Source organism: Rissa tridactyla, chromosome 14 (assembly GCF_028500815.1).
Source record: "Rissa tridactyla isolate bRisTri1 chromosome 14, bRisTri1.patW.cur.20221130, whole genome shotgun sequence".
NCBI classification, from domain to species: Eukaryota; Metazoa; Chordata; class Aves; order Charadriiformes; family Laridae; genus Rissa; species Rissa tridactyla.
Genome location: NC_071479.1, coordinates 5,221,032 through 5,234,238, shown reverse-complemented (window position 1 = coordinate 5,234,238; position 13,207 = coordinate 5,221,032). Strand labels below are relative to the sequence as shown.

Genomic DNA, 13,207 nt, shown 5'->3' with positions numbered 1-13,207 from the left:
TACCAGCCCTTTGCTTTCTGCATCATTCAAAAACCTTCCATTTAGAAACCATTCTGATATCTTGGTGGTTTTTTTCTTCTTCGTCTTTTTTTAACTACTAAGGAAATTTGCATGAAAATGGAATCATTGTTTCTGAAGAGTTCCATCTGCTCCTGCTGCTTATTCTGTAGCTGAAGTCATAATCCTCTGTTTGTGAAATTTCCCATTGAAGAGATTTTTGGCTTGTTATAGTTTCAGCACAAAATTTCAGAACAGAGGAAATGTAGATGCTTCACCCAAAAAAAAAAAAAAGAACCCCTTGAGATGACATCAGAACCTCAAGTGGGTCTGCAGCCAATGCACTGTGGTTCTGCAGGGCCTGAGTGGGTAGGAAACAGGACAGAGAGTGAGGCGTGCGGGGCTTGGGGTGGGAAAAGGCATTTCCTCACGCTGCCCGAGCTTCGGCTAGGTGTGCAATGAAGGAATAATGGTTTTCTGGTTGACTCACTATATCGGTATTTCTTTCGGTCGGAGTCGAAGGGCAGGGTTGAGTCGGGGTAACGGGGATGCTCTAACCAGCTGAAGAGAAATGAGCAAAGTCCCTTTAAAAGAGCTTTAGCCAGAAGGGAACAGCCCGGTTCCTTCCCAGCAGTTAGGAGGATCCTCGGCTGGATATTCATTTAGCCGCTCTCCCAGCCCTCTATCTGCTTCAGAGGAATGTTCTGCCAATGAGAGCAGGGGGGTTTGTTGTTGCTCTAATTCCTTCTGTTCCTGGGATTTATGCGTTTTACATACATTTATGTGTAATGCCCTGTTGGGGTGTGCCTGCATGCAAACGCTGAGCGCATTCTTCCAGTCCAGGCAGCGGGAAATGGAGAATCCCATGGGCTGGGAGGTGACACTTGTCCTGCTGGGACCTCTGTCGCTATGCAGAAATACTGCAGGAAAGTGGGTCAGGGCGAGCGGCGCTGGGAGCCACCGCACCGCGCCCACCGCGCAGGGTGACAGTACCACCACACCGTGACCACCACGCAGGGTGACAGTACCACCATGCTGTGACCACCACACAGGGTGACAGTACCACCATGCCGTGACCACTGTGCAGGGTGACACCGCCGCCACGCCAGCAGCGCAGTGACACTGCCACCATGCCAGCAGCACTGCAGGTCACCGCCAGGACCTGAGCGTGGACGGCGACAACGTCTGTGGCAGCGACAAACCTTCGTTCCAAAGACATTCTGAGAGAGAATCAGTGACCTCATTTTGCATCCACATTTACGGGATTGTTTTCTGCACCACGTGCGGTGTTTGTGAAAAACGTTGCATATGTATGAACTAGGCTGGGCTTAAAGTAGGTGATACGTAGTTCTGCTTGGGAAAAACAATTCATCTCAAACGTTTGGCATTTTCTCTATTAGTCAAATTGTGGTTCTCTGTTCACTGAACTGTGGTGTGCACGTGTGCCCCCGTGTGCAGTACGTGTGCTCCAGGGCTGCTGCCTCATTAACCCTTCCCAGTATTACCAGTTTCCAGAACAGCCTTCTCACCGTCGTCACTGCAGACCGAAGTCACACACTACTCCTGCATTCCTGGTTACCTCATTCCCCATGGGAAGGCTGTAAAGGCGCGCTCCTCCTTTTCCCAAGCAAGGCCATGTGCATGCTGCTCTGGGACCGGCGGTGGGAGACGACCGACCGTCCCCTGGCCGGTCCCTCGCTGGGCTGCCCGTGCCCGTCCCTCGCTGGGTTGCTGTCGCTTCTCCCCATCTGTTGGCCGCTGAACTCCCTGCCCTTTGTAAAATCCCTCCAAGGATTATCCCTGCACAGGAATTGGCTCCCATAGGTTGTTGCTCCACAGCTCTGTCTGCAGCTCAAGCATAACCTTTCACAGTTTTTCAACTTTGTATACAAGTCAGATGTATAATTTACCTCTTTAGGGACAAAGGATAGCTGATATCAACAAATCTGCATACTTTGCATGCAGCCGTGCTTTGTAGGCTCCACAGGAAATACACTTAGCTAAACAAAGTCGTAATTACGTGCAGCTTCCTACCTCTGTTTTCTTGCTGCTCTGTGTCACTAGTACTCAAGTGCCGGTTATTTAGGAAAGTTCGCCGTATATGCCTCACCCCAATCACCCTCTTGTTCCCTTGTTGCCAGCTTCTTTTCCTCCTCCGTCTCCTCTTTTATCTGTCCTTGGCCTTTAGAGCCTTTTAAAGAGGTAATTTAAGTCTGGTTGTCAGGTAGTGCCTGGCCGCTGGTGCCTGCTGGGCTGTGGATGGGGTTCTGCGCAGAGCCCGTCCTGCTCCCCCTTTTCACCCACTTAATCCACGGTTCTCTCTGCGGTGGGGCCTCCCAGGGCTGGTCTGGAGCTGGGGAGAAGGCCCTGGAGAAGGTCTGCAACCCCCCGGCTCCGAGCAGGGCTCTCACGCCGAGCGTTACAGACCCCGGCATCCCACAAAGTTGTTAATCAGACACAGACTGCAACAGTAGATACTGGCTGGGTGATGGACTCTGTTCTGTGGATGCTGAATGCTTTTAGCGGAGAAGCTAATACGTGTCATCAAGCATAAAGAAATACTGGCAAATTTACGTGTAGATACTGTTATGGGAAATGTATGAACTTCTTCAAGGGGGAAAAAGCCTCTGCAAAAGTTTGTTTTCCATTTTGGCACCTTCGTTTTTGGGGAAGGGTCTCTTTCCCCTCCCTGACAGCCACAGGAGACACAGGCGGTTTTCGGGTATGTTTAGCTCGCTGCCGTGTTGGTTTGGTTTCCTTTGTTCTGCGCTGCAGGGAAAGCTGCGAGCTCTGCTGGGCTCCCAGTGGTGGGGGGCTTCTCTGTTTGTCCTCAGGAGCTGGACAGACGACTGCCTTTAAAACCGTGTTTGAGCTGCAACAGCATTTAAACGTTGTTCGAAACATAGGTGTTCGTATTGTTGTTTACATACAAATTCTTTGTTGTTTCTTTCTAAATTAATTCTGGTTTTCATTTCCGTGTGCGGAAACACGGCAGCTCACATGTATGACCCAAGTACAAATTCTGCACAGCTACAGCTAAGTTATAAACCAGGCTGGAAATTACATGTAGCTCTGTGATTTAATTTTCTCTGACATATTGAGTCTATGTTTTAGCCTACAGAACTCCACAGCTGTGCCCTAATTCTCTTTTCCTTGTGATCTCAACATCGCTGCCTTTTAAGGCATTGCTATTCTTGGATGCCAGCGGGACACCATGTCAGACTGTCACCCTGCGCGCGCTGCTGCCATTGCGGGGACCCGCTTCTCCCGGCCCTTCACGCAGCATCTGCAAGGAAAAGTGGGAGCCATTCGGTGGGTGGGTGAGACCAGACCACATCTATTCTACACGATAGTGTATAGTAAGGTGTGGGTGTAGGGATTCCTCTCTGACTGCTGTCTGAGGGCATAAGGAAAACGTTTGTATTTTGTTACAAATAATAAGTGATAATGTAATTAGGTTTCAGCAAGACTTACGGCCCAGATGACAATTCACCCAGGAGAAGATGGATGTCTTTTCTGCTTTAAATAAGAGGGTCACTGCCCTGTGGGTATTTATGTTCTCTTTTGTTAAGTGGCATTCATATCTATAGAACTATATAAGCCTAACTCTTGATTTAACCAAATATTTACTGTGTTTTAATTCCAGTGCAGCCTTTATCTAACATCCTGCATTTGCTCGTAGAATCGTAAGGCAAGTATAGTTTACTAAACTTGCTGGATGGGATTTAGCCTGTTGTCACACATGCTGGGCCACCCTCAGACACCTGTATCCGAACATTTCGAGTGTCTCCCGCGAGCAGCACGGACTGTTCCCTGTAGTACGTGTGCTGCAGAGTCGTCGCCACACAGCACAAATAGCCCCCTAATTTTCTGCTGATAAGATGCCTGGTGGTAAGCACCAGGAGGGTTTGTATTTGCCTTGTTTTCAAGATATACGATAAAAACACCAATGCCGATTTTAACTTTTAACTTTTAAAAAATGGGCAGGCTTATCTTAAATAAGCAACAGGAGAATATAATACGATTGGAATTTCAAAAATTTAATGCTGAAATCCAGTTGGGGCAGATAGTTTTCATTTCCAATCTGAATCTTCTGTGTTTCCTCCAAAATCATCTCCCGTTTCTGCCACACCCTGCGCTGGGGAGGGTCCCTCAGGCTGACGGCGGGTGCGCTGCATCGTGGTGGGGGAGTTATGGAAGTCCTGGGTGGCCGGCGGGGGTCCGGCAGCAGCCGTGCAAGGGCAGCTTGGTCCATCCGTCCCGCAGCCCCTGCCAGGAACAGGGAGAGTTTGTTTGGGTTGGGAGATGCGGCATTTCCCCCTCCCAGCGCAGTGCAGCGCAGCCAGTACAAGAGGGCAGGGGGTGGGTTCCGAAGTTGCAGGGTTTCTCCCGAGTTTGCAGCGCCGGCCGTGCCAGCGGAGTGCAGCTCTGGGGGGCGAGAACGCTTCACGAGGGGAAATCAACCCCCCTTATTCTGGGGCCATGGTCCCTGGGCAGTCATGGAGAAAGGTGGATTCCTGCAGTAGGTAATTTAGAGGCATCTGTTGGGCAGTAATCGCTGCCCAAGCTCGGGTATCCTCCACGTACGAGGTTCCTGCAGGAGGAATTAAGATCCCTGAATCCTGCCAGGGAGCTGCTCTCCAGCCGGCCGCTGGAAGAGATGCTGTTCTTTCTCGGCTCTACAGAGGAACCTGGAGCCTCTCCACTTCCAACATAAAAGTTGGAAATCTCTGTGGTCTCAGGTCCAGCTCTGGTGGCCCATTGCTTTTGGTCCTGTATGTGCAGGCTGTTTCGGTAATTAACGGAGGCATTAACCTGCTCCTGCTGTTAGATGTCGTGCAAGCTCAATATTACTAAAAAGCCATTCCTTCAGCTATTCTCCAACGCAGCACCATCTCAGACTCCCACTGTTCCAGTTCAAGATGGTTTCCACATCATTTTGGGGTCTGTTGGAAAGAAATGTAGGACTTTCAGCTGCCCAGAGCTGGCTGAGCCCCTATGGACCTTGTCCCGAATCCTCCAGAACCCAGTGGCGAATGCCGGTCTTGGGCCAGTTTCTTTCTGTTTGAAATCAACAGCAAAGCAGCCACAGCTCACTGGGAGCATCTCCACCTTTTCGAGGGTACTTCAATTAGGAGGGTTTTATTTCTTGCCTCTGGAATCTTTTTCCCCAGTAATCCATTGCCCCGTTCCAGCAGCATTTGGGGTTCTATAAATTGGTACCTGGGTAGGCTTAAAGTGCAGCGAGCTCTCTTCTCCAGAGAAACCCCTGCCGAGACTGTAAGAAATTGGCCAAATAACCATGGATGCTCTAGACACAATGTGCTGGATAACTTGTATTTACAAATTGCGATATGTGAATTTGTTCAAGCACATTTTATGCGACTTGTTGCCTTTAAGCTGTAGCCACCGCTATTTATTTCTGCTTGTGCAGCTCCTGCCCCGGCAGACCTGGCTGGGGCTTCCAGGCCGTAACGTTGAGTGCTGCAGTCAGTCATGACGTCACAAACATCTCCAGGACATATAAAATACAAAATCAAAAAGTGAACGATAATGGAAGAACGCTGTCAGTAGTGGAACCTGGTGGGGAATTCAGGGTGCTGTGTAGGATGTCCAGTTAAAAAGGGGAAATTAAAAATATAAACCACTTTTATGCACCCTGAATTCACAAATGCCCCCAAAAGATGTGTAGTTGTTTTGAGAAGAAATGTAAAGGCCAAGAAAGCCTCCGCACGGTGACAAGCTGGGCAAAGAGAAGCCATTGGGCTGGCTTTACTGCCAGCGCTGCGTTCCGGAGGGGACTCGGAGAACACTGGTGGTGGTCCGAAAGGGTGTGGAAGTGGGGTATTATTTTATGTTTAATGTCTTCCTCTAAAAGAAATGTAAATTTTACTTAAGGAAAAAAATTAAGAGGAGAAAAAAAAAAAAGATTAATCTTAGTGCTGGTAATTTGCTGTTTCCTCTGCATCCGCTCTGGGGGCCGTCAGGACCGGGTCAGGGTCAGGGCCAGCACAGCCCCCTTCACGTTCGGGTTGCCTTCTTCACGGGAACGTCACGGGAATGATGCGTTGGTTTAGATACACAATTAGTACAAATGTGAGCGAGGTCACCGTAATTGGTAGTTATTATTGTTTGGATAATGGACATCCCAGGTCCGCTCAAACAGCTGTTTTAAAAAAGAAGTTGAGAAATAGGTGTGAAAAAACGAGGAGGAATAAAATAATCGCTTTACAAACTGGAAAAAAAAATGATTCCAGCAAAAAGCGCCTTTCTGAATCTCGCAGAAATAAAGCCTGGAGCTCCTGGTCTGCGCCCACCCTCCGGCACAGGAGCTGGCGAAGGCAGAGCTGCTAATTCTGCCCATCTCTGCGGTGTCCTGCCCCTTCCCCGGCATCCAGCTGCGCGCACAGATCCCAGAGCTCTGCAGGAAGCGATGTTGTGAGCGGGCCAGTAGCAGACCAGTAGCAGACTGGTCTGGTCCTGGATCCATGGGTCGCTGCTGTGCTCAGATGCCTTAATGAGGCAGGCTTCTGCGGTCAGGGCTGCTGACAGGAAAGAAAAAGGGGAAAATAAAAATGTGCGTAGGGAAGTATCGTGGGAAGAGCTTTCCCCAGCGTGCATGGGCTCTTCATGTCCTGAGGACAAAGTTAGAGGAACTCAAAGAAATAAAACCTCTTGGCTGGCTATGACAAATCGTAGCATTGTTACATTACATTTAATGTATTCTAATTGACTCTGGGTTTGTCCCCCGTCGGTTTTATAGTGCTGTCATCTGGAAGACAAAATATAGAGCTGCGCCGTCCCAGCAGAGCTGTGCTTGGATCTGCGCTGGTTGGATCGAGAAGACCAGGCTTTTTGTGAACTGGATAATTACCCTGTAAATGAACCAGAGCAAATGTAGGTTTGTGAAGTATCTTCTAATGTGAGTAAAATACTGACTTGCTACCAGTTAAGTTAGCATGAGGCTGGATCATGTGGAAAATAGCATGCGAAGATGTAGTTAGACTGTATCGTCAGACATATGTACATAGGGATCAACTTGATACCCAAAAAATTAGTTCCACCACATGGAATAAGTTCTTGACTCCGAAGCAGATACTTGGCACCGAGCAGATCCTCTGCTGCTCCAGCCGGGGAAGTAGCTGGTAATTAGAGGCTCATCTTCTGTGAATCAGCCACAAAAGAAAATGAGGGCACATTTTTTGAATGGGCTTGATGAAAGCAGAGGGATATTGGGATTAGAGATTCTCGGTTTCTTCTCCGGGTTTGGAGAAGGGTGCGATTTGTCATGGTTCCCTCTGAACAGCCATTGTTGGTGCACCCCGCCTGGTCCTCTTCCCAGCTACTCCATTTCTCTGGTGGTTGTTGGGGTTTTTTTTGTGTGCAAGATGACCACAGTTCCCAGTTCCTCCTGTTTTCCTCCCCATTAGTGAAATTAAGGGAAATTCCTTAGTAGACAGAAGACCCCCTTTATCTTTGAGCTTTCTAGTTCTGTAGAACAGTTTTGTGACTATAGGACTTTCATCCTGAAAACATGTTGCAGTCCTGGGGGCTCGTGTTAGGAACAGCCAGCTGTAGCTGTTACCAGTACGTAGCAGCTTTCCTCCTCAAGTACATTATCTTATTACTATAGATTTAAATATTTGATTTACAAAATGTTGCTGCCTGATAGTCCAGTCGTATCATATAAGGCACATCACAATAGATACCGAGTTTAAAGATTGTTTTAAATGGCTTTAATACAGACAGAGGTCAGAAAAGGCAAGATAACAGCAAAAGAGGCTATGTCAAAAAGTAATTAGAGCAGGACAAATGGATTGTGCAGGCATGTCGAAGGCTGTTATTTCTGTAGGCAGTGAGTAGGAAAGGTGTTAATGTAATGTGACAGATCTGGAGCAAAAATGAGGGTGCAGGGAAAACAAATAGGAGCTGACCAATGGAATGGTTTAAATTATGAGGTCTGCTTTAACATAATTTGATTACACATGAAAGAAATGTTTAGTGTGGTTTCTTTGAAAATCTAATTGTCTTAAATACTGCACGTTCAATTCAGCCTTTACACCCAAAGCGGCCGTCCCCGCTCCGCGGCAGCCTCGCTATCTGTCAGTAATAAGATGCGAACAGTCCGCCTGGGTAGCTTCACAAACGGAGAGGAGGATGGAAGATGGCTTTCCCCCGTGTTAGTCTAGTGGAATGGGCTGTTATTTGCAGTCACGTACATCTTAATTTGGGACCTCGTGCTGGCTGGGGTGGGTGGTGTCTGGGGCCTAGGAGCTGCTGGTAGAGATTACGTGAAAATTGATTTTCTAGTTTATCAGAAGTTTATCAGTTTATCTAGTTTATCAGAAGGAAAGGGCTAGGATCAGGTTTAGCAGAAGGAAGACGGGGAGGTAACAGTTATTTTTTCAGGGCCCAGTTCGAAAGTGAGAGCAGTATTAGTAGGAGGGGGGTAGCAATGCAGACGTGCCCCAAAGTTCCAGACTGCTCCAAAGGACTGGGTAGAATAAAAAGATGTACTTTCCTGAGCACTGTCCCCCGCTGTGGGGTCACGCTGAAATCACGCTGCCTGCTGTACTCGTAAGGGTTTGACTGTACCCGGAACAACCTGGGCAGTTTATGGGAGTAATTCTCCAGCGTCTGCAAGAGCAGAAACTTGGAATGATGAAAGCATCTTTCCTAAGGAGCCACCGATGAAGCTTTGAGCTGGATGCTTCGCTTTATGGCTAGACAATGAAAGGGGGCTCAGGGCCCACAAACAGCCACGCTCATGGGCAGCCAGGCTTGGCATTGACCCCTCACCCTGTGAAACAGTGCCGGGGTGTCACTGTGCCACCTCTGCCGTGCCGGGTCTCTTTCCTTACTGCTCTGAGTCCCTCTAGAAAGAAAGCTGAATTTACACAATTTTTTTTGAGTATGGGAATTTTTCCTGCCCTGTGGTCCGGTGTCATCTTCTCTTTCCTTAATTGTCCTCGCATTTCTGAGAAATATATTTTCCATGGACTTCAACATCTTGCAATTTCATTTAAACTTGATGTCATCTCAAGAAGTAGTTGTGGTTTATAGATGGATCAGGTGAGATACATTCAAGGTGGTAAATCATTCAGTCTTCCAGCTGAGGAGGTGCTGGCAGAGTTAAGGACAGAAGCTGGAAGTTCTGGTGTTGTTCTTTTTTTTTCCACTGGAATATGCTGTTTTGTGAATGGAGGTATTCTCGGCCTGGGAACAATTTGGAAGTCTGTGGGTATTGTCAGGGTAGAACCAGACAGTTTCTCCATACTTTTATTCCCATTCTTGTAAGTTCTGGAAGGATATTTCTGTTCAGGATTTCCTTTTCTTATAAAACAAGAAAATAGCATTACAAACTTTGAATCATAGAATGGTTTGGGTTGGAAGGGACCTTAGAGATCACCCCCTCCCACCCCCTGCCCTGGGCAGGGACACCTCCCACCAGCCCAGGTTGCTCCAAGCCCCGTCCAACCTGCCCTTGAACCCCTCCAGGGATGGGGCAGCCACAGCTTCTCTGGGCAACCTGGGCCAGGGGCTCACCACCCTCACAGCAAAGAACTTCTTCCTAATATCTCATCTAAATCCCCCTTCTTTCAGTTTAAAACCCTTCCCCCTCATCCCATGGCTCCCCTCCCTGCTTTCCTGGAGGTTAAATGTGATACTCAAAGAAGATTTGCAGAAACGGACGTTTTAAAGGGCTACTCCTAATAACAGAAACGCTAATTGCAGTAAAAATAAAACCCAGGGGCCAAGCAGCCCTCCCGCCAGCGGGACTCAGGTATGTGTGGGTCACCTACGGAGGGTCAGGGGAAGGCGACAGCGCTGTGGGGTGTTTGGTGGCAGCGCGGGGGCCGGGAGGGCTCGGCGCTCGGGGCGCAGCTGACGGGTTTCTGCTGCCGAGGACAGTAAAAGCTGCCGTGAAAGTCTCCGTTTCTGCCGGGAGGGCTCTGCGCTGCCCGGGGCCGTGTCCGCCCTGCGGTCGCGCTGCGACACGGCCCCGCCGCGCCCCCGCCGCCACCGGCGGGTCGGGCTGGCGGATGCTGCCCCCTCCCGTCCGCCGCCCGCCGGGAAACCTGCGGCGGGCCGGGGCCAGCGGGGGCGGGCGACGGCCGCCCGCTGCGGTGGCGGCGTGGGCCAGCGGGTCGCGGCTGGTGGCGAGCGTGGGGCGGGGTGCGGGGTGCTGCCCAGGGCAGCGGGACGGGGTCCCACCTCACCCCGGTGCGTTCGGGGGAGCGCGGCTGGTCAACCTGCCCTAAAGCCCAAGGACCAGGAGCTGTCGGCGTTTTCTCTCTCCCCGTAGAACGCACGTGTTTATCTTTGCCCTGGTGACAGGCGATGCTCCAGCCTTTGCTCAGTGTCACTGTCATGTCACGCACCTTCCGATTGTCTCCGCGTGGTTTCCGTGCAGTGCCACCTCTCCGTCCCCTCTGCCACGTCCCACCCGCGCGCAAGAGGTACAGAGCAGCCGGTTAGCTCGCAAACAGGCTTTGCCCCACACTCCCAATGGTCTAAAGCAGCTGATGAGCAACTGCAGTCACAGCGATGTGTTTGGTGCAGGTACAGAATCTGCAGGTTTAGTTCTGAAGTTCTTTTTCCTCTTTGTTTTGCTATCTGACCTGAAATTTGAGGAAATGTACTCTCACTGTGTTTTTTTCTGGGGGATACCAGCAATTGTTGCTGCCTGTTTGGAAACAATGCTCAGAATGATAATAATAACAACAGTTATAATAACAAACTGTTGGTCTGTTGTTATTATTATTAAAAATACAAGCAACTGCAGCAGTGTAGTTGGTACAACTGCAGTGTATGTAAGTTGAGCCTAAAATAATCTTTCGGCTTTTCAGTTTACCACTTAAACGCACAAAACTTTCCCCGCCTCTTCAAATCCGGGAGGTACTCTGCCTTCTGACCCGCACGCCTTTCCTGTTTCTGCATCCCACTAAACATCTGCATTTTCTGCCCAGGCACGGACCCATTTCGGGTTTGGGTGAGGAGATTTCCGTCCATTTGTGCAGGCGCTGGTGCTGGTGGGGTGCACTGGTTCTGTGGGTGGGATATGCTGGGACGGAGCCCTACTGTTTGCCCGGGGGCTTGTCTGCCTGAATATTGGCCCTGGGGGAGAAACGACCAAGTGCAGGAGACAAGGCGGGTGCGAGGGGGGATCGGGCCATGCAGGCGCCGCGGTGAGCTGCAGGTGCTGGTGTGCTGCCGGGCTCTTGCTGGTGACGGGGACCCAGCTCCAGGACTTCTCCCTGTTTTCTGGAATGATCTGAGGCTGCGTGACTGACTTGGGTTCCTGGGAGCTCCGGGAGACGCGCTCCCAGAATGGGCTGGAGGCATCCCCTAGGAAGGGAAGCGCTTTCTGCAGAGAGTTTAGAAAGGAGCTCGATTGCCTGCTCATAGAAATGTAAAGCTTTTCACTTCGCAATTCTCCTTTCTTGTACTTGCCCACTAAGGCAGTAAAACCATATACTTCTCATGCCTACAATCCCATTTGTTTTCCTTTTCTCCTCTGAAGGCGACCTCTCTAAGGAGCCCTTAACCTCCCCCCTGCCTTCTCCTCTGTCACACAGAGCTGCTCTCGCTCTTTGTCACCCATCAAGCACGATGCAATGAAACGCTTCTCGCAAGCCATTCAATAGACTGGGATGGCAAATTCAGTGGCCAAGAAAATAAAAATATAAATAAACAAATAAAGCTGGGAATTTCATAGAAGGATTCGTTTTGCACAACAACCTATTGAACTAGTAAGAGCGAGGAAAATGCTTAATTTTATGTGCACCAAGTGAATACCTTCATCAGAATTACCAACACCACAGTCCTGGTGTGTTTAACGCTATGGAGCAGAGGAATCACCCACATCTGTTATTAAAGCCTTATCACAAGACTTCTCGGAAGTCAGGCAGGTGTTTATTATAATTTCTTGCAGTTCCTTCCATAGCTTCTCTAAATAATGTTTTGGTTTTTTTTTTTTTTTTTTTTCTGGGAAATATCTGTATACATTGAGTGAGGGAATAGAGTTTTGGGGGAGGTATGTGCTGTGTTTACCTGAAACCCATTCCCTCGCTGCAGTGGCTGGAAGTGGTAACGTCCGCAGCACTGAGGCTGCTGAGATGCGTTAATCTGAGATTATACCATTTATTCAGCTACATTTGCAAACCAGCCTGATTTTGGGGCAGGGGGCTGCTCCTGACAACCCACACGGGCTCAGGGACATCGGTGCTGCAAAAGGGAGATGCTGCCAGGGGCACCTTTGTGGGTAAAATATAAACAACACCAGGGCTCTGGTATTTCCTGACGCGCTCTTTGTTGCTTGGAATCAAATCCACTCTAGTATTTTAGTTGGTCGGTGGCAGGCCGGGTTCTGTGGAGGCAGCTCTTGGTTTAGTCGCCTTCAGCTCCGAGATGTGCTCGGTTTTGTTATCGCAGCCCTGACTTTGTTCGTGCCACAAAGGGGCCGATGTCTCAAACTGCGTCGACACAACAGAGCCCCGATTGTCATGAAAATGGGCAAAGCCTCACTGGAGCCCCAGGAATTATGGAAGGGTGGCTGTGGGTGGGAGGGTAAGGAAGGGCTGGCCCCATCCTGGGGCCACGCAGCTCTGCTAGCCCCGCTCTGCCCAAATTTGGGTTTTGTCATCGAAGTTTTTAGGGATCAGCTATGACAAGTGTCGGTGTCTACAGACAGCGTCCTGGAAGACCGTCCCTGGCCTGGCCTGGCAGTGTCTGACCCGTGTCGGCACTGGCTCGTGACTCCAGTTAGGCTCTGAAAAAGTCAGTCTTTTGGGAATTCCTTCTCTCTGGAACGGGGGGCTCTCAGAGCGCCCAGCAGTGCCCGCTCTGCTCTGCCTGCAGCCGTTTCCCGCAGGTAGCCCGGGAGAGACAGCCGCACTCCCAAAGCAAATAGGGAAAACGTTCTTGAGAAGAAGGACCTAGAAAAAGGACTAGATGGCCTTCAAGGGTTCGTTCCAACCCAGACTGTCCCATGATTCTATGCAAAAGCTCGCAAAGCTCTCCTGCATTTGTACAGGATGCCTTTTAAAGCATTCCACAACTCTCATGCATAGTTTCCCTTTCTCCTGCCACATTTATAACCTGTCATCTCCTGCTGGCTGGTTTGCCTGCCACCACACTTCACTGTCGACAAATCGCAGCAAAACTCAGTGTTTTTCCTGTCCTCGCTTGCAGACAAGTGACCCCGTTG

At 49.7% G+C, this 13,207-nt stretch overlaps 1 protein-coding gene across 6 annotated transcripts in view; it reads left to right on the top strand.

The window, feature by feature from the left end:
• The window catches only part of NR6A1 (nuclear receptor subfamily 6 group A member 1), a 91,336-nt gene that overhangs the window by 43,502 nt on the left and 34,627 nt on the right, over window positions 1-13,207 (top strand). Inside the window, exon 1 of one of the 6 annotated variants that reach the window (XM_054220479.1) lies at window positions 6,836-6,894. The exons of the other annotated variants lie outside the window; for them this stretch is intronic. Within the exon in view, the coding sequence (XP_054076454.1) occupies window positions 6,879-6,894 (16 nt within the window). The 5' untranslated portion in view covers window positions 6,836-6,878. Of the gene's footprint in view, window positions 1-6,835; window positions 6,895-13,207 lie in introns of those variants that run through there. 6 annotated transcript variants of the gene reach the window in all.